The sequence below is a fragment of the Montipora capricornis genome, chromosome 14 (genome assembly GCF_036669925.1).
Source record: "Montipora capricornis isolate CH-2021 chromosome 14, ASM3666992v2, whole genome shotgun sequence".
Classification (NCBI taxonomy): Eukaryota; Metazoa; Cnidaria; class Anthozoa; order Scleractinia; family Acroporidae; genus Montipora; species Montipora capricornis.
Genome location: NC_090896.1, coordinates 40,811,843 through 40,833,383, shown reverse-complemented (window position 1 = coordinate 40,833,383; position 21,541 = coordinate 40,811,843). Strand labels below are relative to the sequence as shown.

At 39.1% G+C, this 21,541-nt stretch overlaps 1 protein-coding gene across 1 annotated transcript in view; it reads right to left on the bottom strand.

Annotated features, from left to right (window-relative positions):
- The window catches only part of LOC138032781 (uncharacterized), a 45,413-nt gene extending 25,490 nt beyond the window's left edge, over positions 1-19,923 (bottom strand). The window contains exons 1-5 of the mRNA XM_068880507.1: positions 19,856-19,923; positions 16,703-17,060; positions 16,468-16,614; positions 15,859-15,981; positions 14,573-14,695 (exon numbers count right to left, since the gene is read on the bottom strand). Coding sequence (XP_068736608.1) covers positions 14,573-14,695; positions 15,859-15,981; positions 16,468-16,614; positions 16,703-17,021 — 712 coding nt within the window. The 5' untranslated portion in view covers positions 17,022-17,060; positions 19,856-19,923. The remainder of the gene's footprint in view (positions 1-14,572; positions 14,696-15,858; positions 15,982-16,467; positions 16,615-16,702; positions 17,061-19,855) is intronic.
- Positions 19,924-21,541: the final 1,618 nt, after the last annotated feature.

The window sequence follows — 21,541 nt, the reverse complement described above, 5'->3', positions numbered from 1 at the left end:
CATTATTTTCTGCATATAAGTGACAATATTTTTTTTTTTCCAGTAGAGCCGAAGTAATTGTTTCTTTCATCTGCAACTCGTACTTAAAATAGATACCCGCGCTGCTCGTATAATCCTTGAAACCAAATATTGTGGTAAAAAAACAAACCAAACGTAGTTCACCGTTGTCTGTACTCTTATCCACAACGATATTCGTCATCAAAATGTTGTGGACTCACCAGACGCAGCTAAGAGAGTCCACTTTCGATTTGTTTATAGTAGTGCAATTCTCTTTAATTGCCTTGACTTTAATGTAATGCTTAAGTAACGAAATGTTACAATTTTAGGTTCATTGCGCAGAGTTTCAGACACCGAAATAGTTCCTGGAACTAACCAAGTAGGTTTGAAATATGAGTAGAAGGAATAGAAATGCAAAATAATTGTTTTAGATAAGAAGTATTCTTTCACTAATGAAAATATAGGTGAACTCTGACGTGGAGATAATGATGGAGATGAAGACTGAACTAAGGTATCATATCATCAAGGATAATCTTACCAGTACATGTTATTCCATCGCCTGTGTATCCAGCGTCACATGAGCACAAATAAGATCCTTGATTATTTTTGCATTTGGCTTTGGCATGACAGGGCGTAGGAGATGAGTTGCATTCGTTGAGGTCTGTCAGAGAGATACAACATCATCAAATAGGTACAAGGGGAGATGCTTTTTCTTTCATTATTTTCTGCATATAAGTGACAATATTTTTTTTTCCAGTAGAGCCGAAGTAATTGTTTCTTTCATCTGCAACTCGTACTTAAAATAGATACACGAGCTGCTTGTATAATCCTTGAAACCAAATATTGTGGTAAAAAAATAAATCAAACGTGGTTCAGCGTTGTCTGTACTCTTATCCACAACGATATTCTTCATCAAGATGTTGTGGACTCACAAGACGCATCTAAGAAAGTCCACTTTCGATTTGTTTATTGTAGTGCAATTCTCTTTAATTGCCTTGACTCTAATCTAATGCTTAAGTAACGAAATTTTTAACACAATTGTAGGTTCATTGTGCAGAGTTTGAGACACCGAAATAGTTCCTGGAGCTAACCAAGTAGGTTTGAAATGTGAGTAGAAGGAATAGAGATGCAAAATAATTGTTTTAGATAAGAAGTATTATTTCACTAATGAAAATATAGGTGAACTCTGACTTGGGGATAAAGGTGGAGATGGAGACTGAACTAAGGTATCATATCAACAAGGACAATCTTACCAGTACATGTTTTTCCATCGCCTGTGTATCCAGCGTCACATGAGCACAAATAAGATCCTTGATTATTTGTGCATTTGGCTTTGGAATGACAGGGCGTAGGAGATGAGTTGCATTCGTTGAGGTCTGTCAGAGAGATACAACATCATCAAATAGGTACAAAGGGAGATGCTGTTTCTTTCATTCTTTTCTGCATATAAGTGACAATATTTTCTTTTTCCAGTGGAGCCGAAGTAATTCTTTCTTTTATATGCAACTCGTACTTAAAATAGATACACGAGCTGCTCGTATAATCCTTGAAACCAAATATTGTGGTAAAAAAACAAACCAAACGTGGTTCAGCGTTGTCTGTACTCTTATCCACAACGATATTCGTCATCAAAATGTTGTGGAATCACAAGATGCAGCTAAGAGAGTCCACTTTCGATTTGTTTATAGTAGTGCAATTCTCTTTAATTGCCTTGACTTTAATCTAATGCTTAAGTAACGAAATGTTACAATTTTAGGTTCATTGTGCAGAGTTTCAGACACCGAAATAGTTCCTGGAACTAACCAAGTAGGTTTGAAATATGAGTAGAAGGAATAGAAAAGCAAAATAATTGTTTTAGATAAAAAAGTATTATTTCACTAATGAAAATATAGGTGAACTCTGACGTGGAGATAATGATGGAGATGTAGACTGAACTGAGGTATCATATCATCATGGATAATCTTACCAGTACATGCTTTTCCATCGCCTGTGTATCCAGCGTCACATGAGCACAAATAAGATCCTTGATGATTTTTGCATTTGGCTTTGGCATGACAGGGCGTAGGAGATGAGTTGCATTCGTTGAGGTCTGTCAGAGAGATACAACATCATCAAATAGGAACAAAGGGAGATGCTTTTTCTTTCATTATTTTCTGCATATAAGTGACAATATTTTCTTTTTCCAGTAGAGCCGAAGTAATTGTTTCTTTCATCTGCAACTCGTACTTAAAATAGATACCCGCGCTGCTCGTATAATCCTTGAAACCAAATATTGTGGTAAAAAAACAAACCAAACGTAGTTCACCGTTGTCTGTACTCTTACCCACAACGATATTCGTCATCAAAATGTTGTGGACTCACCAGACGCAGCTAAGAGAGTCCACTTTCGATTTGTTTATTGTAGTGCAATTCTCTTTAATTGCCTTGACTTTAATGTAATGCTTAAGTAACGAAATGTTACAATTTTAGGTTCATTGCGCAGAGTTTCAGACACCGAAATAGTTCCTGGAACTAACCAAGTAGGTTTGAAATATGAGTAGAAGGAATAGAAATGCAAAATAATTGTTTTAGATAAGAAGTATTCTTTCACTAATGAAAATATAGGTGAACTCTGACGTGGAGATAATGATGGAGATGGAGACTGAACTAAGGTATCATATCATCAAGGATAATCTTACCAGTACATGTTATTCCATCGCCTGTGTATCCAGCGTCACATGAGCACAAATAAGATCCTTGATTATTTTTGCATTTGGCTTTGGCATGACAGGGCGTAGGAAATGAGTTGCATTCGTTGAGGTCTGTCAGAGAGATACAACATCATCAAATAGGTACAAGGGGAGATGCTTTTTCTTCCATTATTTTCTGCATATAAGTGACAATATTTTTTTTTCCAGTAGAGCCGAAGTAATTGTTTCTTTCATCTGCAACTCGTACTTAAAATAGATACACGAGCTGCTTGTATAATCCTTGAAACCAAATATTGTGGTAAAAAAATAAATCAAACGTGGTTCAGCGTTGTCTGTACTCTTATCCACAACGATATTCGTCATCAAAATGTTGTGGACTCACAAGACGCATCTAAAAGAGTCCACTTTCGATTTGTTTATTGTAGTGCAATTCTCTTTAATTGCCTTGACTCTAATCTAATGCTTAAGTAACGAAATTTTTAACACAATTGTAGGTTCATTGTGCAGAGTTTGAGACACCGAAATAGTTCCTGGAGCTAACCAAGTAGGTTTGAAATGTGAGTAGAAGGAATAGAGATGCAAAATAATTGTTTTAGATAAGAAGTATTATTATTTCACTAATGAAAATATAGGTGAACTCTGACTTGGGGATAAAGGTGGAGATGGAGACTGAACTAAGGTATCATATCAACAAGGACAATCTTACCAGTACATGTTTTTCCATCGCCTGTGTATCCAGCGTCACATGAGCACAAATAAGATCCTTGATTATTTGTGCATTTGGCTTTGGAATGACAGGGCATAGGAGATGAGTTGCATTCGTTGAGGTCTGTCAGAGAGATACAACATCATCAAATAGGTACAAAGGGAGATGCTGTTTCTTTTTTTATTTTCTGCTTATAGGTGACAATATTTCCGCAATATTTTTTTTTCCCAGTAGAGCCGAAGTAATTCTTCCTTTTATTTACAACTCGTACTTAAAATAGATACACGCACCGCTTGTATAATCCTTGAAACCAAATACACTCTTTGTAAAAATAACCTCCATAATACGGATCCTCTATAAAACGGACAACGGACACTAAATCTTGGCCCCAGAGAGTAAATTCATATAGGCCTAAACTCTGTATTGCTTACACTCCAATGATGACAGTTCTTATTTAACACGATTTCCTGTTTGTCCAAGGACACATTAAAGTGTAATCAATTGTCTCATTGTTCATACGATAACAATATCATTCGTTTCAATCAGTAACAATTGTATATCGACATGTCATTGCCATTTATCATCAAGATTTCTTATTCTTTGAAGATTCTCCAGTCGTTGCTTTCCTTTTTCTATCTCTTTTCCTCTGGAAATCTTCACTTGAAAGACTGTCTTTACGGACAGCTGAGTTTTCTGTAAGGTCCAAGCACTTCTCCAAATGCTTTTCGAGTTTGTGCGGTCTGGGGAAAATATATTCAAATGGGATCTCCATGGCTAATCCTCCGCCCCGATTAACTGCCTTCCCACATACGTTGACAACTCCATTGCTCCCTGGCTTTACAAGAAAATGTCTTATAAGTACCAAGCCCTCTTTCGTATTGATCAACATCAAAGGCTTGTGCCCTACAACTCGGCTATCCTTGAATACGCTGACTGCATTTGTGTCTTTCGGGTTCTCAGGTTCTGGTTGAAGTTGTAGACTTTCTCCGTTGTGAGGAGTCCACCACCCCTTGCAGACATGAAACCCTCTTAATTAACCATGATAGAACGCTTAATGACCGGAGTGCCAGCCATATCTCGTTGAATGGTTTTCAGGCGAAAAACTGAAGGAAAGCCACTGAGGTGTTTAATACTTGAAATGCAAAAACTATCCTTCCGTTGTCTCCGTTCCGCTAATTGTAATTGTGGTACCGATGGTTTCTGACTGGTTCCCAAAATTTAAAAGCGTGAATCGAAATTAGCCCTTCAACGAAACATGATTACAGAATGACTTTCCTCACTTCAGTGTCGCGAATGATATGCAATGACGAAACGTAAAGAATTGACTTTGCCGCAAGGAAAGGTAGAAGTAATATATATTAAAAAACAAAAATCCAGCGACAGCACTGTGACCAATTGCAGATAAGTTTCAATGTGGTAAAACGCAGATCCAATCCATCCCTGTGATCAACAAAACCTGCTCGATAAATTCACGGCTTGTGGAAATGCGGCCAGCAAGAGAGCTAGAACATGCAGTTTTCAAGACATCGACTTGGCAATGTTGGAGTGGTTCAGAAAGGCTAGAAGTAAGAACATTGAATTTCCTCTTTCGGGACCAATTTTGCAGCAGAAAGCCTGAGCCATAGCCGCTCAAATGGGCATGGAGCAAACGTTTAAAGCTTCAAATGGATGGCTAGAGAAATTCAAGATCCGATACAACATTAAGGGAATGACTGTCAGCGGTGAATCGGGAGAAGTACGCGAGTCTTGGGAAGAGCGGTTACCAGTAATATCTGCAGGTTACAGCCCCCACGACAGGAACATTCTACCTTGCGTTACCAAAAAAGGCCCTCTCTGGACCAGCAAAGCAGTGCAGAGGTGGCAAACAATCCAAGGAGAGGATTACATGTGCGTTCTTTGTAAATACCGCAGGGGGTAAAGAGAAACCGATAATATTCGGAAAGTCAGCAAATCCCCGTTGTTTTAAAAGCATCAAAGATCTTTCGAACCTTCCATGCACTTACGTTCATCAAAAAAAAGACTTGGATGGATTTCGATATTCTGGACCAAGTCTTGACAAAACTGAATCGGAGGTGTCTGCGTGGAAGTCGAAGTGTCCTCTTGCTACTCAATAATGCACCTTGTCACCCAAACGACATGAAAGGCAAATATCCGAACATTAATTGTGTATTTTCCGCCGAATTACACCTCGAGGCTCCAGCCTTTAGATTTGGGGATTATTCAATCCTTCATGGAAAGTACGCAAAGCTGATGTTGATTCACGACAACAGCCTAATTGATGACTGTGAAACAGCTGGAGATGTGTGCAAGTCTGTAAACGTACTACATGCCATCAGATGGGAAGCCTTAGAGCCATCCACTATAATTGTTTTCCTAATGCTGGAGTGCTAGACAAAGAGAGAAATGTAGTTGAAGCTGTAGAACCGCCTGATGACGAGGACCCATTTGCAGACCTGGAAGATGAGGTTTCTCAGGTTGAGATGTTACTTAACGAGTCATGTGGTGACACTGCTGTGTCAGCACACGAAGCTATTACAAACGAAAGTCTTCTTCCAGTCTGTCAAGAGTTAGGTGAAAACTGGGAGGAAAGGTTCCTATCTAGTCTGTCATCAGACTCAATGGTAACAATGAAGGTGCAGGCAGTAACGATGAAGAGATCTTGGAGCTGGATGATCTTCAAGCGCTAGAGCCGCTAAGAGTGAAGTCATATAGTGAGGCTTCCTCAGAACTTAACCATGTTTCTGATTTTTCTTACTGCATAAGGTGAATGAAATTTGGCTGATGAGTTATGCAAGATTAATTCAAAAGCTCAGTCGTTGTTCGTCAAAAAAACGACTGGCGAATGCTGTTCAGAAGAACATTACAGACTTCTCTAACACAATATGAATCAATAAGAAAAAAGAACTTTCATTAAATACCCTACTGTATGTTGGTGTCCGCTGCACTTGTTACTGTTCCGAAACTGTATTATAGTTTGCCATATGTTTTTGGAATTGTACAGCTTGTATGGTAATGATTTGTACTGTCCATTAAACAATTTAAATGCACCTCAAAGACCTGTTTGGGTCAGTTTTGACTTAAAGAACGCTTAATACCATCAATGGAGCCTTTAAAGTGACGTAATATTCTTGACCTCTAGACGACGGACACCTCTCTAATAGGGACACTTGGCTCTGTCCCTTCGGTGTCCGTATTAGAAAGGTTCGACTGTATTGTGGTTAAAAAAAAAATCAAACGTGGTTCAGCGTTGTCTGTACTCTTATCGACAACGATATTCGTCATCAAAATGTTGTGGACTCACGAGGCGCAGCTGAGAGAGTCCACTTTCGATTTTTTTATTGTACCGCAACTCTCTTTAATCGCCTTGACCCTAATCTTAAGCAGCTGGCTTTTCAATCATTTAATCATTCAAGCATAAACTACGTTTTCTACAAATGTTAATCATCTTAAAGAATAATGTGCTATGACGTACAGTAGTTTCCTTGTAAGTTTATATTTTCCTTTTATATACACCAAGCAACAGGATTTGTCTTTGGAAAGTGGCCAAAAGTGGTCCTGACAGCTATTTGGACCCCCTTACCACTACAGGTTTTTCCATACCCAGTGTATCCAGCTTTACATGAAAACACATTTTGCATTTTGCGTAGACGTGACAGGGTGAAGGAGATGAACTGCATTCGTTAAAATCTTCAACAAAAATATGATGTCATTTAGAAGAGCAGCATTTGATCATTTGCTTTCAAGTTTTCACCAGAAATATGAACTTTACATATCCCCACCAACGCTGTTTTAATATCCTGGTCTTAACTTCCTTACCCTTACTACTACCTACTAGTTAGGACGCTTGCCCGGCTTGAGATCCATAGATCCCAGGTTACAAAACCGCTCTCCTGTACGTCTCGTTACATTTTATCCTGGTAGTCCCTGCCTCAACTTTTGAACTGCACTTGTAAATAACTAAATGCTTTGCCTCCGGCCAGTTGGGATTCTTGACAGTTTTGCTGTTCTGTTCTGTTATTTTGTTGCTTGGATTACATGGGCCCTGAAACTTCCCTATGAGGAGTAGTCAATTAAGTACGTATGTACCTCAAAAGGGGTGAAAGCTAGATAAAGTTTTAAATTGGTGTTAAAATAGCAAGACCCAAAAGCAATTAAATTCTTTCCCGGTACCAGCTGAGATGCTTGAAACAAGGCTACATGCCCCAAGACGAATTCCTAACTAAAGCTGTCATCGTTATTGATGACAGCGCCTATAACCCAGCATTTAAGGTGATTCCTGCGCATGTGGTGTGTTAATATTTATAAATTGGTCAAATGTGTAAGTCGATCATACACGCTGGGACAGTTCTCAAAAAACGTGAGACAAGTTTTGAATAATGACCCATAACTCTTTTCGAATAAGCGCGCGCATTCCGAGAACGTGGAAACTTTTGTTGTTTCGATCTATAATAATCGAAATAGACAGGTTCGATGGTGTTTTACTCTTAAATGAGGACGGTGACCTACATTTATTATTGCATAATTTTGGTGTACAAATTATCCCCCTGCATTAAATTAAAAAATATATATATCGGAAAAAAAAAAAAAAAAGAGAAAAACGTACAAAGGGCCTCTTACCTAGGGATGTAAATTACTATCTTGAAAACAAAAAACCGAGAAGCGTTTTGAGTCGACAAGGTTTTAAGTTGAGTGATTTTCCATAAGCTATATAAGGCAGTGTTCCATATGCTCTCGACTTTCTTCCTATCCGATTCTTTTCAAGTGTTACTATAAAAATCCTCTCAATTATTACCTCAAGATGTGCCCTGAGCCGATGAAATAACGCGCGTGTTTAGGGCGCGTTCGATTGACTGTATTCTGGAATTGCGTAGAAATATTTCGTTTTTATGAAGATTCACATGAAGGAATAAACGCTCGAAGATATAATGGTATTAGGCTTGCAAACAGACTTCGTTAGGACGGATTCTATTTATCAAGAAAACTCATTTAATTAAAAAAAAAAATAAAGACAGTGTACAGTCTCTGCAGAGTAAGAGAAACCCTGATACAACTCCCAACACAACCCCCTCCCCCTCACTGTTCAAGAGTAGACGATCCCAAATAAAGCCCACCATTCTACTTCCAGCCCCCAGACAAGTCGAGGTTTAAATTCAAACACAAGGGCTGCCTTAAATGTCTTAAAAAATATGGTAGTTATGATACGTGACCAGCCTGCATACCAAATCATGAACGTACTGCAGTAAAACAGGCCAATTCCAGAGAGTGCAGGACTCAAACAAGTGGACGAAATTGTTCAAATCCGAGGCTAAAGAGGCCATACCATCCACTTACAGTTGGGCAACGAAGAGAACACGGCCCACGATTAAGCCGGCGATGACGACTCAGACCTAATTACAGTAGTCCTCGACACCATCACAACTTCGCGGTGAAAGTTCAGTTAGCTTAGCGTTAGCCGTTATCCCAATCGTAAATGTAAATGTACATGTAAATATGAAATGAAATATTGATAGGACCCACTGGTAACTCGGAGAAATCCGAGCCCCAGATGGGACTCGAACCCACGACCCTCCGTGATCTAGTCGGCTGCTCTAAGAACTGAGCAACTGAAAACTCTATGACGAGCAACATTTCATTTCATATGTGTATAAGATTTTCACGTTCGCTCGCATGGGTGGTTGGTTGGCCGCATCTCAGATATGCTTTAAGATGACTTGCGCGATACAAGGTATGAGCTATACTGTCAGTCGTTGTTTGACTCTGTAGCTGCGTGATGCATTTCGAGTCAAAGACTCACATTTCACCAGCGCTCCCCATAGAGTCTCCAGTAGCTCTGTGCTTAAAGCATCCGACTAGATCACGGAGGGTCGTGAGTTCGAACCCCATCTGGGGCGCGGATTTTTCCGAGTTCCCAGTGGGTTCTGCCAACATTTCATTTCATATGTATAAATCATTCTTACATTCGTAAATTTAAATGTAGAAGTTTATGTGCGCTTAGTTGACCGCTCCCTACAAGGGCTTTTCAGGATCGACAGGCTCAACGAGATAGGACCAATTGCATGTTGGTGCGCCCTTGGCCTCCGCCATACAATCCATGTGTGAGCTCAGAGCACCGCAAACCCAGCGAGATGTGATTGACTGGGAGTTGACTTTGAGGAGGGAGGAAAACGGAGTACCCGGAGAGAGACCTGAGGAGTGAGGTTGAGATCGACTGAAACTCAGCCTACATACGTCCCTAGGCCAGAGTTTAAATTTTGTCACAGAGGTGGGAGTCACGATCGATGAGCACTACACAACCCTGATTCCCCGAAAGATCATTAATTACCACCGTCTGAATTTATGATAAACACAATATCTAAATGAGGGTAGATGAAGGTGCAGACACGTGTGTTTTAACTACAGATGATCTGCCTACTTGGCTTTTCTCTTGAAATAAAACCCTGCAATGCTGTCCTAAAGGGCTGCAGAGGAGCCTCCACCAGCAACTTTGACGCTATCGTTCTCAAAGTCACCCTTCTAGCAGAGCCTTTCTTTTGCTTGCTCGATTTTGGCGTTCTCGAGAAAGGCTCTGCTTAAATCGAGTAAGATCTTTATTGAATATGCGCTGCATGTTGCCAGGATACAGTCTCGAACCCAAGCCTAATATGCCAGATCTCGCCGCCATCTTGGCTTTTCATGGTACAGCGGGCTCAATTATAACCATCGGTTTTGTCACTAAACGGACGCTCGCACCGGTAAAAACCGGTTTGACGAGAGAAAACAAGATTGACTAGTCCAGAAGTTCGGGCTGCTGCGGCTTCAAAGAGTTGACGCGATTCGGGCAGAGCCTACTTTTCTTCTCCTCAGAAAAGAAAAAGACAAAAGGAGGCTCTGCTCGAAGGGTGTCTCAAAGTAACCTTAAAAGACAACTCAGGCCCCGGGTCACCCATCTATGATCGGTTGCCAGATTGCACAAGAATTCGGTATCATCACTATACACAACCAGGAGCTCTCAAGTACCCAAACACCACACGAGGAAAAAACATCCCCCCGACTTGCAAGCCTGGTACAGCCCGCATCCATAGGCCTAGAAGAATACGAAGACCAGATTGGCAGTTTCCCAAGTGTTTAATACCTCATAGAGCTGATATAAAACCCCAAGATAAGTGCTCTCTATTCCGGTAAATTACCGATAAATATTCTTACTTTACACAAAGCCGATTTGGACAAGATTCTCGCAGAAGACATTATGACAGAGGTAACTGGGACTACCGATTGGGTCAACACCATTGTTCGCAATATCAGAGAAACATCAAACGGGAAAAAGAAGGCCAGGCTATGCTTGGACCCTAAGAAATTAAATTGGTACATTCGGTGTGAGCATCGCTGCAGCCACAGTATCGACGAGATCCATCCCCAACATCATGAGATTTTTTTTCTCAGTTTTTAACTTGGTACTTGCACAGCGAACTCGCTCACGCGTCTCGCATGTTATAAGTGCTCGTTCAATGCGCCCTTCGGGCGATACAGGTTCAAATGTCTCCTCTTTGGCATAATAGTGCCCCAAGATGTCTCCCATCAACAAATGGATGACATTTATAGTAACATTCCTAAGGCTGGTTTTCTTTTCGGTTCCAGAGAGGAAGGCGTTCTTAGACAAGATTTTCTTAGACATGCTGACAACGTGAGCGTCAACTCCGCCATGTCAGTAATATCCATATAACAAAGTGTCACATTTTGCGGTCATACACAAGCAAAGAAAGGCATCCACCTGCAGTTGACAAGCTTGAATCAATTAGAAAAATATCTGCACCAGCTAACACTAAGGAACTCTTATACATCCTTGGGCTACTTACCTATCTAGACCGTTTCCATCAAGATTGCTGAGTGCCAGACTCGCAAAGGAAAATGCCCACTTTAAGTAGGAAGAAAACCAGCAGGGCAGAGCTCTATCTATTCCCAATACAAAGTGGATTGGGAGTCCGGCTGCACTAGATTGGTAAAAGAGATAAGGAGAATTCGGTAGCCATGGCATCAAGATGGTTAACTGACAAGAGTTCAGATACTCAGAGATGCAATGCCTGGCTCTACATAACTTTGTGTCTTCAAGTACTAGTGGTAGCATTGCCCTAGAAATAGCCGATCATTTGCCAGTCTTTACTCTTTCGTATGACCCTACGCTAAGTCCCTTCCCCAATAAAATTGAAATTAGAGATTTTAAAAGGTTCGATAACATTGCTTTTCAAAAAGCATTGAGGAATGCTAATTGGACAACAGTATACAAGAGCTATGATGTAAACGAAAGCTTAACTAGATTCCTTCATACTTTCAATAGCATTAGCAATGCACATGCACCGCTTAAATCGTTTAATATAAAAAAATAAGTCCGACAAGCCCTGGATGAAGAAAGGATTGAGGAAATCAATCAAAGTTCGTAACGAGCTCTATAAAATTTGTTGCCAACTCAAAATATTTATTATCATAAGCAATGTAAAATTTATCAAAACAGGATTGTCTCAATTGATACCTACGAACCTTACACTACGATAGTGTACTTAAGGACTCCGCAAAAACAAAAACAAAAAAGTGTGATAATGTTAACCTTATAACCAATAAAAAGCGGCCATCCTGGAACATTGACAATCTGAAAGTTAAGGATAAAGATCTCCGGCATCCATCTTCAATATCAAATGCTATTAACAGGTACTTCTGCAATGTTCCGACTGAACTAGCATCGAAATTGCCTAAAGCGGATCGCCACTACTCAACCTATATGAAGAGGAAAAAATCAACATTTCGCTTGGCTCAAGTAAATGAAACCTAGGTTTATCTACTATTAGAAAGTATTGACACAAAGAAATTTTTTAGCTATGATAACGTACATCCGCTCTTATTATCTTCTGCTGCACTTGAAATATTTCGACCGCTGACACATATCATAAATTTGTCACTTAAACATGGCATATTTCCTGAAACTTGAAAATTGCCAAAGTTATACCAATCGTTAAACAAGGCTCTCGTTCTTCATGCAATAATTATCGTCCCATATCAGTCCTTTCAGCACTAAGTAAAATTTTTGAAAGATGCATTCTTAACCAATTATCATTTCATCTCACCTATGAAGATATTTTGGTACCAAATCATTATGGCTTTTGATCTGGCATGACCACAGTTGACTGGTGGTAGACCTTATAGATGAGATAACAAAAGCCCTTGACCAAGGAAATCATGCTATTTCCATATTTCTAGACCTAAGTAAAGCATTCGATACGGTCAACCATTATATCCTATTATCACAACTTAACGTTTATGTTTGTTAATATTGCGTTGAATCTGACTTACTAGAAATAAACTCAGGAGTACCCCAAGGGTCGATCTTAGGTCCGGTTATTTTTCTTGTTTATATAAAAAGATATTATTAATGCACCTCACTACTATTGCATAAGAATATTTGCCGATGATACTTCGCTGACTGTGACTGGTAAGGACCCAGATTCATTGCTACAGTTAATTATTCCGAATTGCCAGCAATTTATGAATGGCTTTGTTCTAACATATTAACTCTGAATTTGAGTAAAACAAAATACCTAGTTTTCCAACCGAGACAAAATGTTAATTCTAACGTACACCCTCCTCTAAAAATTGCTGACCAATACCTTGAGCAGTCGTACAACATTAAATACTTAGGATTAGTTATTGATTGCTCTTTATCTTGGCATGATCACATTGAACATATTAGTAGTAAAATCAGCAAAAGTGAAATATCATCGCAAAACTGAAACGAGATCTAACAAAGCAGTCTTTGATTAGTATCTACTACGCACTTGTCTACCCCTATTTAAACTAGGGCTGCATTCTGTGGGGTAATAATTACGAAGCTCCAGTATCACAATTGGTAAAGCTGCAAAACCAAGCTGTAAGAGTTATTAATGATGTTCCACTTCGAGATCATACTACGCCTCATTATGTAAACCTTGGCCTAACTGAGCTCCCTGACATTGTTAAGCTAAATACCTGCCAACTGATTTATGATCACTTGGTAGATAAAAAGCCATCTAATTTCACGTTGGCCTTGGTATCTGAGCAATATAATTATGATACAAGAAGTGCATCCCTGCAACACCTAAATCCTAGTAGCTTTAGAATAAATATAAGAAAATTCTGCCCAACAGTTATAGGATGTTATTATTGGAATGATAATCCCTTATCTATACGTGAAAAGAGAACTAAAAAATCGTTCAAAAGACCACTTTTCAACTATTATCTTGCTCAGTATTAATCATCGCCACGCCGAAAAATAAATGAAAAATAAACAAATAAGCATTTGGTCTTTAGAAGTTCCAGTCGTATATAGTAGGAAGACACACCATATTTGAAACCGACAATGCACTCGCCGAAGCTCCTGCTCGTCTGCCAAGCTTGCTGTTTTTCTTGCTCTCATTACGACATCGAAGTCAAATACCGGCCCACAGTTAGTATCCCTGTCGCTGATGCAGAGTCACGGGTGTTCGTGAAAAGAGAATGACATATATATCTCTAGCAATGGCCCGAGGTACAGGCCCGATCACAGTACACATTCTCTGACCAACATTTTTCCAGAAACCCCCAAAAGAAGGGCCAACAAGACAACAGTTAATCAGCAGGCACATGCGGGCCAACCAGATACAACCCCATCCGCAAAACCCGCATGCAACAATCGCAGAGGGATCTGATAGCACTCTAGTCCCCAAGCCAGTATGGCAAAATCCTGCAGAGATGCCGAGGGCACCGCAGTTGAAGATTATGGAAGCACTTACTTCCAATCATGAAGCAATACCACACTGTTACTGCACAATTGTACATAGCGTTATATAATTGCCGGTTACTTATTAAAATGGCGTTTATTTTGGATTTGGTTCCGAATGTACACCCGCGTATTTTTGTGCGGGAAGAGGAAAGTTGGTTACATTTGCTAATATTTCCTTCTAAGAAGTTCCTTCTAGGTATTTCACGTGAAACCAATTTACACTTCATTAATAACAAATGACGTTTATTAGTGAATGTACGAAAGGACTTGTGTAACAGCAGCCTTAGATCATCCCCAAACAACAATTGTAACAATCATTTTAACTTAAGCCGGAGTATCGTGAAAACTGCTTGTCGACCTGGCTGCTCAGTGACTGGTTATGTGAACTGTAATCTAGTATTTTCTTCTGGAGTTTACCTTTGCATGTTTTTCCATCACCAGCGTATCCCAGCTTGCAAGCGCAATGATAAGAGCCAAAGATATTGCTGCATAATGCGTTTACATGACAAACGGAAAGGGAAGCGCTGCATTCATCAAAATCTAAAAATGAATTTAAAAAAAAATCAACTTTAAGAGACTTTGTAAACTTCACTAATAATTCATAAGGGTGACTGCCTAGAAAAACGCACTATTCAGGTCAGATATATAGGTGTGTAAATCCAGATAAAGTTCAACTGTCTGAAAGCACTGGGAGGGATTAAATAGGTAGCGGGAAAAGGCTGGGGTTGATAAATTGTAAATTAGTTGAATTATTAATATGATTAACTTTTATAAAATCTCTAGCTCGCGTAATTAGTATGCTTAACTTTAATGAAGACGAGGCTGTAAAATTATATAATGTTCATTAATCAATCACAAGCTTGAAATTTCAATCACAACTATTACGTAACAATTTACTTGTCTTTTGCGTGATTTGTTAAGAAAGTATAATGCATCCTCTCCTCCCGTCTAAGGTAAACGACAGTTAATCGCACAAACTAACAAATGAAACGAATTGGGCCGCTAAAGCTCTCCATTTTGCTTGACCTCTTCACAAACGAAATTGCTCAACCAAACGTTTAGCGTATTTGGCGACAAGTGATCTACTGAAAAGGTCAGATCTTGAGCATTTTCGCATTTGAGATCGGCCACTCCAACAACTGCTAACATTGCATTTTATTTTGCCATCGCTGCTGCCATTACTCGAAGACTTTTCTACCCCATTTAGTGTTGTATTGTGTTCCTTTCGAAGAGGCTCCCACACTAGACTGGTTTCTTCTTCTTTACTCTTTGGAGACCGAAAACGAGCAGCCATGTTTCTACTACAAAAGCTTTATGTAAATGATTTGCTAAATTCAATGCTAAGTATTTCCAAACTCCTATATGGGCTTTAAAACGGCTCGCCTGGGGCTCGCCGTTTTAAATGCCCATAAAGGTCGGACGCGAATATTTTATCTATTACTTAAATTGTTGTCTGGATTATCATCCGTCACCCGTGAGATAACTTTTAATAAGTTCTCATGGTATCTAATCCCAGCTAGGTATTGAGTTGACCAAGTCCTAAAAAACACATTTCTGACCCGGGTTTCAACGTGTTTATTTTATAAAGACGTAATATTCAAAATCGTTGACTGTAGCCCTTACTCTAGATTTGCGTACAAAGTTACTACCTTCTTATTTTAGAAAATGATTGTTTGAACTATCTCTGGTGGACTTTAAATTACCTTTGCAAGTTTTTCCGTCCCCAGCATATCCGGGTTTGCAAGTGCACCTGTAGGAACCAAGAGTGTTGTTGCATGTAGCATTTACATGACACACAGGTGAAGAAGCAGTGCATTCGTTAACATCTACAACATAAAGGAACAATTTTAACCGCGATTAGCATGTAGTCCATCTCCAAACCCGCCCAATTATTTTGCTTTAAGTTCAACAGGATAAGGCAACCGAAAAGACAGAGGTAGCTTTGCTTCGAGGGAACCAGAATTACGTGGAAGACGATAAAGTGGTGGAGAACGAGACAGTGAAAGGATTGCAGGAGAACAGGATACACGGATGAGGTTAAGAGAAGAAAAAGGAAGTTAAAAAGATGAGGCAGCTGCAGGTGGAGCTGCGGATTAAAATGGAAATAGAGCCAGATATTAAATATAAGGGGTATAAAGATGTAATTGGATGAGCTTTAAGATGTGGATGTAGGTGAAAATGAAGACAAGGCTCGAGATGGAGATGAAGATGATGATTTACATAAATCCTGACGTTAGGATATAGCTAATGGAGATGAAGAAGAACATGGAGAAGAAGATTAATTACAGAAGTGTGAAGTTATCAGATCTCACCTTCAGTTTTCATATCGCAAAATGCAAGAACTGGAATCCCTGGCTTTATTGAAGACATCCAGTACTTGCCGTTGGGTGATCTTCCTTCACTCATCTTAATTTCCTTGCAGGACGTGGCTGCTAGGTCAGAGATGGAGCCTAGTGGGACTGAAATTGAGAAACTAGTATTATTTCTTTATCTTTGTTTGAGCAGTCTTTTCCATGCAACAAACCTAGCTTGTTAAAGTCCACTTACCTCTGTTTATGTATTTTCTGAAGTAATATCTGTCTGCATCAGGAATAAAATCTTCAGGTCTGGCTTCCTTGGTGCGATCACTGAATTCGCACATATGGAGAGACATCACAAAGTTGAAGCTTTGGCATCGATCATCCTTGAGGCAGACCGAAAGGCAATGAAGGCCAATATTGGCCATCATTGTTTGATAGATGTGTCCTTGCAACATCCATCCCAAGATGGACTCCTCAGATCCAAATGCAGGACATTGTTGCGACTTTGTTTTGTCGACAATTTGACAAATGGCTACACAAATCAAAAACACTGATAGCGTTTTCATTTCCTTTGCGATAACAGCTGTAACCCGTTTTCCAGACAACTGAAAAGAGATTAATAACACATACCTATGAACTAGATCTTTTTTAATCACTAGTAGTTCTAACATATCGATCATGGCATTGACGGTTTCGGTTCTTTTGTAACTATACATGGGTAAGTTTTTATTGCTGTATTTGAAAGTGGCTCGTAATAACTAAAACGATATTTTGTTTCTTGATAATTAATTATTGATTTTTTTCTCAGTACAGAGCCTCACTCAATTTGGTGCATGATTCAAGTTCCAGAGAGCACGAGTGGAAGAGTTGTTCCCTCATTAACCGAGGATAAGGCGCGTTTCAAACGTTGAACTTTACATGTGCCGAATCTAATTCAAATGAGCGAAACCAATAGAATTTTCTCATTTGCATTAGATTCGGTACATGTAAAGTTTAAAATCTTTCTTCAATATTGCTTGTAAAACGGATCGTAAATATCGGTTAAACTAAATTACGGTAAGCACAAACAACTATCTCTCAAACAGTATCATCGCTTTGCCACTCGTATCCCATAGCTGCACGACCAATCAGAGAAGACATCGAATTGTGATACACAACACAAAGCACTAGTCCTAATAAAGAAAGGATAAAAACTCTCTTGATTAGTTATCCCAATTGCAAATTTCAGTCAACAATTGATTGTGTCAATACATTTATATTCTAGATCATACACGCACGAGAATTTATTTTTCAAATACATCTTCAGACCTGTAAATCATTATGAATTATTTTTCTTCATCCAGTTCAAAATTCGTGAACGTATTCATATGTATACATAAAAAGACATTAGAATACTCGGAAGGTACATGTCGATTCCATCAAAGAATCTGAAAGGTTTAAAGGTAAAGATACACGTTATTTAACGTCGGAAGTTCCTTTACTCTCTAGAGAGTACTCTCCCAGGAAGCCGACGTTGCGCTCATTTTACCTCCCTCTTTCCATCAGTGCTCCGTTTTAAGGGTATTTAAAGCTACCTAGGCTACACTGAATGGAAAGAAGTCGAAAGAAGGATGTGAGATCCTCGAACTCGGGACCTTATGCACCAAGGCCGCGCACTAACCGACTGTGCCACCCTTGCTTCAAGATTTAAGATGTAATCTCGCGACTTGAATGGAATCTGGTTTGAAGTGTGTTGGGATGCTAATACTTACTGTTTCCTTACAAACACACAGGCACTCAAGATGTTTAACTTTCTCTAATTTACAATTTTACAAGGCTCTGGTGACCAATAATGGAAGGAATAATAAGTTAATAATAAAGTACTCTATTATGCCTCGGTCATTTTATGGGTATTTTTTAAGTCAAAAAATATTAGTCCGAAAAACCGGCGATCGAACATTTACAGAACATGCGCAAATGGAATCTGGTTTGAAGTGTGTTGGGATGCAAATACTTACTGTTTCCTTACAAACACACAGGCACTCAAGATGTTTAACTTTCTCTAATTTACAATTTCACAAGGCTCTGGTGACCAATAACGGAAGGAATAATAAGTTAATAATAAATTACTCTAGTATGCCTCGGTCATTTTATGGGTATTTTTAAAGTCCAAAAATGTTAGTCCGAAAAACCGGCGATCGGACATTTACAGAACATTCGCAACAACTGACTTTAGCTAGACTTGAACTTTAACATCTTGTTCATAGTCCTTCTTGGCAACAAACTTGCCCCGTATTGGGAGCGACATCCGAATAAATGCGGGATTTTAACTCATTCTTATATCCGTCTGTTTGTTTTCCCTCGCAGATACATAAAGTCTCTTATACAAATAATTTAAGCGTTTACAACCCGTATATTGGTCAGTCTATTAGTTACAAGAAACTTATGGAATCAACTTGTTTCAATTTTTAATGTCTTAGCGGATATTACTGCTTCAAGAAACGAAGGCCCTCTGTTACCTTAATGAAATAAACACGACAGGTACTTTCTCTTCTGATTTTTAGATGAGCTGAATTACAGGTGCACATCAGCTGTTTCAGCAAAAGCAACAATCACATGCATTTATTTTGGAATGACGCGATTTAAATTAAAGATTCCTTTCAGTTAAGCTGTTGAAATTCCATGACGTTTTATACTTGAGAACGGTTGTCTTTCAAAGGAATTCAAGTAGCGTTAAAAAGGCCTGGAAAATCCGGGTGTGAACAGCATTCGCGCTGCACGCAATACTTTAAATAAAGTATCACGCCGACTGAAAGAGGGCCAACTGCGAGATTATGTTATTTCATGGAGCTTAAGGGCTGGTCTTTAATTGCGACGCTAGCATGTATTTACTGCAGCAATGGGTACACAGAGTGGTAAGTGTTTCGATCACGTTTTGTTAGAACGAGATGCTAATTGACGACAATTTCCCCTTTTGCGTCAATAGGTTTTGCTCATGCTTAATTCGCTATTGAGTAGCTCACAGCCTTAAACAGCCTTAAACAACGATGCTCTTCACGTTCCTTTAACATTTTTACATCATTTTTAACAGTGCTCAAGCTGAAAAAAAACGTGAAATGTAGGACGTAAACATTCAACGAAAACAGTCAACATTTCTTCAAACATTCTCACCGTTCGTTCCAATTTTATTCCTGGAAAAATGGCATACACCTGACGTATCAAACATTTTGAATAAATACGAAAATATTAAATTTCTTTTAAGTCATATTGAATTTGTAGATGACTCTCTTAGTCGTCGTCCCTGCTTAAGTTCCCTATGGGCATACTAATTTACAAACGGACTCTTTTTACTATTATTACACATTCCATATACCTTATTCCTGAATCTTCTTATTCATTGTAACATATATCTATTACATACCTTTATTGCTGTCGCCAGATTTTCTTTATTAAGACACAACGCGATCGTTAGACGCTGCCTGAAGAGTGCGTCCTGTTAAGCTCTGAAAAGGGATTTAATGAATTTTTTATTCAAGTTTAAAGTTTTTATGTGGGTCGAACACATTGGTAGTATCAAATTAAATGTTTCGCAATTTCTTCATTTTCCGTGTTTGCTTAAAAAAATATTGTTTTCTTTCTAATTTAAAGAAAGCCACAGTTATTGCTTCACAGTAGCTTTGATGAACTTTACTGGGGTGTGGATTGAATTTGAAATACCTTTTTGAAGAAATCAATATCATGTAGTCACATGCTAAAGCTGTGTGGAACCATACACCGAGATTTTTTAGTACATATAAAAATAATTACCTAACTTGGCAGTTGTCCTTTATTTACCTCTCTAGTGAAAAGGAAAGGAAACTCTGCATGTATCTCCTCGATGGTCTGTCACGTATGCGCGATGTGACGTCAATGCAACGTCACTTCCACTCAGCAGCCATTTGGCAAGCGTTAAAATTCAAATTGGTTATAGCGGGTTTTAAACCGCTTAAGAGTTTATTTTTTCGTCCAAAGTTCTGGATAGCATCGAGGAGATCCCTGCAGAGGTTTTCTTTTCTTCTGGCCAGAGGGGCAAATTAAGGAAACTTCCGTAAAGCAGGGTAAATAAACATGTAGTTACTAGTATCAGATATATTTCCTACTTGTTAGAACTAGGAGCGCACGCAATGAATTTTTAGTAGCAGTGGATTAATTACTGCTGTCCACTATTGCTCATTTTACGTGTAATACGTCTGTATGAAGTCACAGCTAAAAAAAAGATGTTGGCTTATTTCGTGGCAAAAGCAACATGCTCAGTCGCTGACTTTCGCAAGTAAAGTCAAGTAAAATCAGTTTTTATAGCCCGCGTAGCAGACGGTTTGGCTAATTTTGGACGCTTCTTTTCCCCGAGGTTTGCTTTTCAAGGAAACTTTTTGAATATGGCCGTAGAAAACCTGGACCGAAGTCAAACGAGAATGCAAGTGGGGAGGGGCTGAGGAGAAGGAGTGAGAAACCGCCTGCAATCAACCCCTCGATATTTTCGAAACCTTCGTTCGCCCATGGACGGAGAAAATATCATTCCTGGAACGCCTGTCAGTCAAAATTTATTGCTTACTTTCATAAAACAGAGAAGAAAGAAGAGAGGCGCCCCAAGCTCAGTGCAAGGGAAAGCCAACAAAAATATGAGGACTTGTATGGGAATACTGATAAAAGAACTGAGGGGATAGTTTTAAGATAAAATTCTCAATAAAAAAGCCTAACCTTATCACTATTGTGGGTCGCTTCCTTCCTTTTTGTGTGTCTTTCATTCTTTTATTTTTTTCTCTACTTTATTTTTTTCATATTTAGCGCGAATTGAGCCATTATCAGTTCCTCGGTTGTCAACGGTTATAATAAACTACCAAGTAACCAAATTAATATTGAGTCAAATATTCCCGGATAAAATATTCCCACGGCCACAAATCCACGTGGAATTCAAGGGCAAATGTTTTTCTTTCATTTCAATCCATTAGCTGTGCAATCGAAGCCCTGCCAGCGACGTCAGGGGGAAGGTAGTGTCTACAAACGATGGAAAAGATCCTCGTACATACAGTTTGAACACGACACAGCGACCGTTGAAACACAGCAGAAA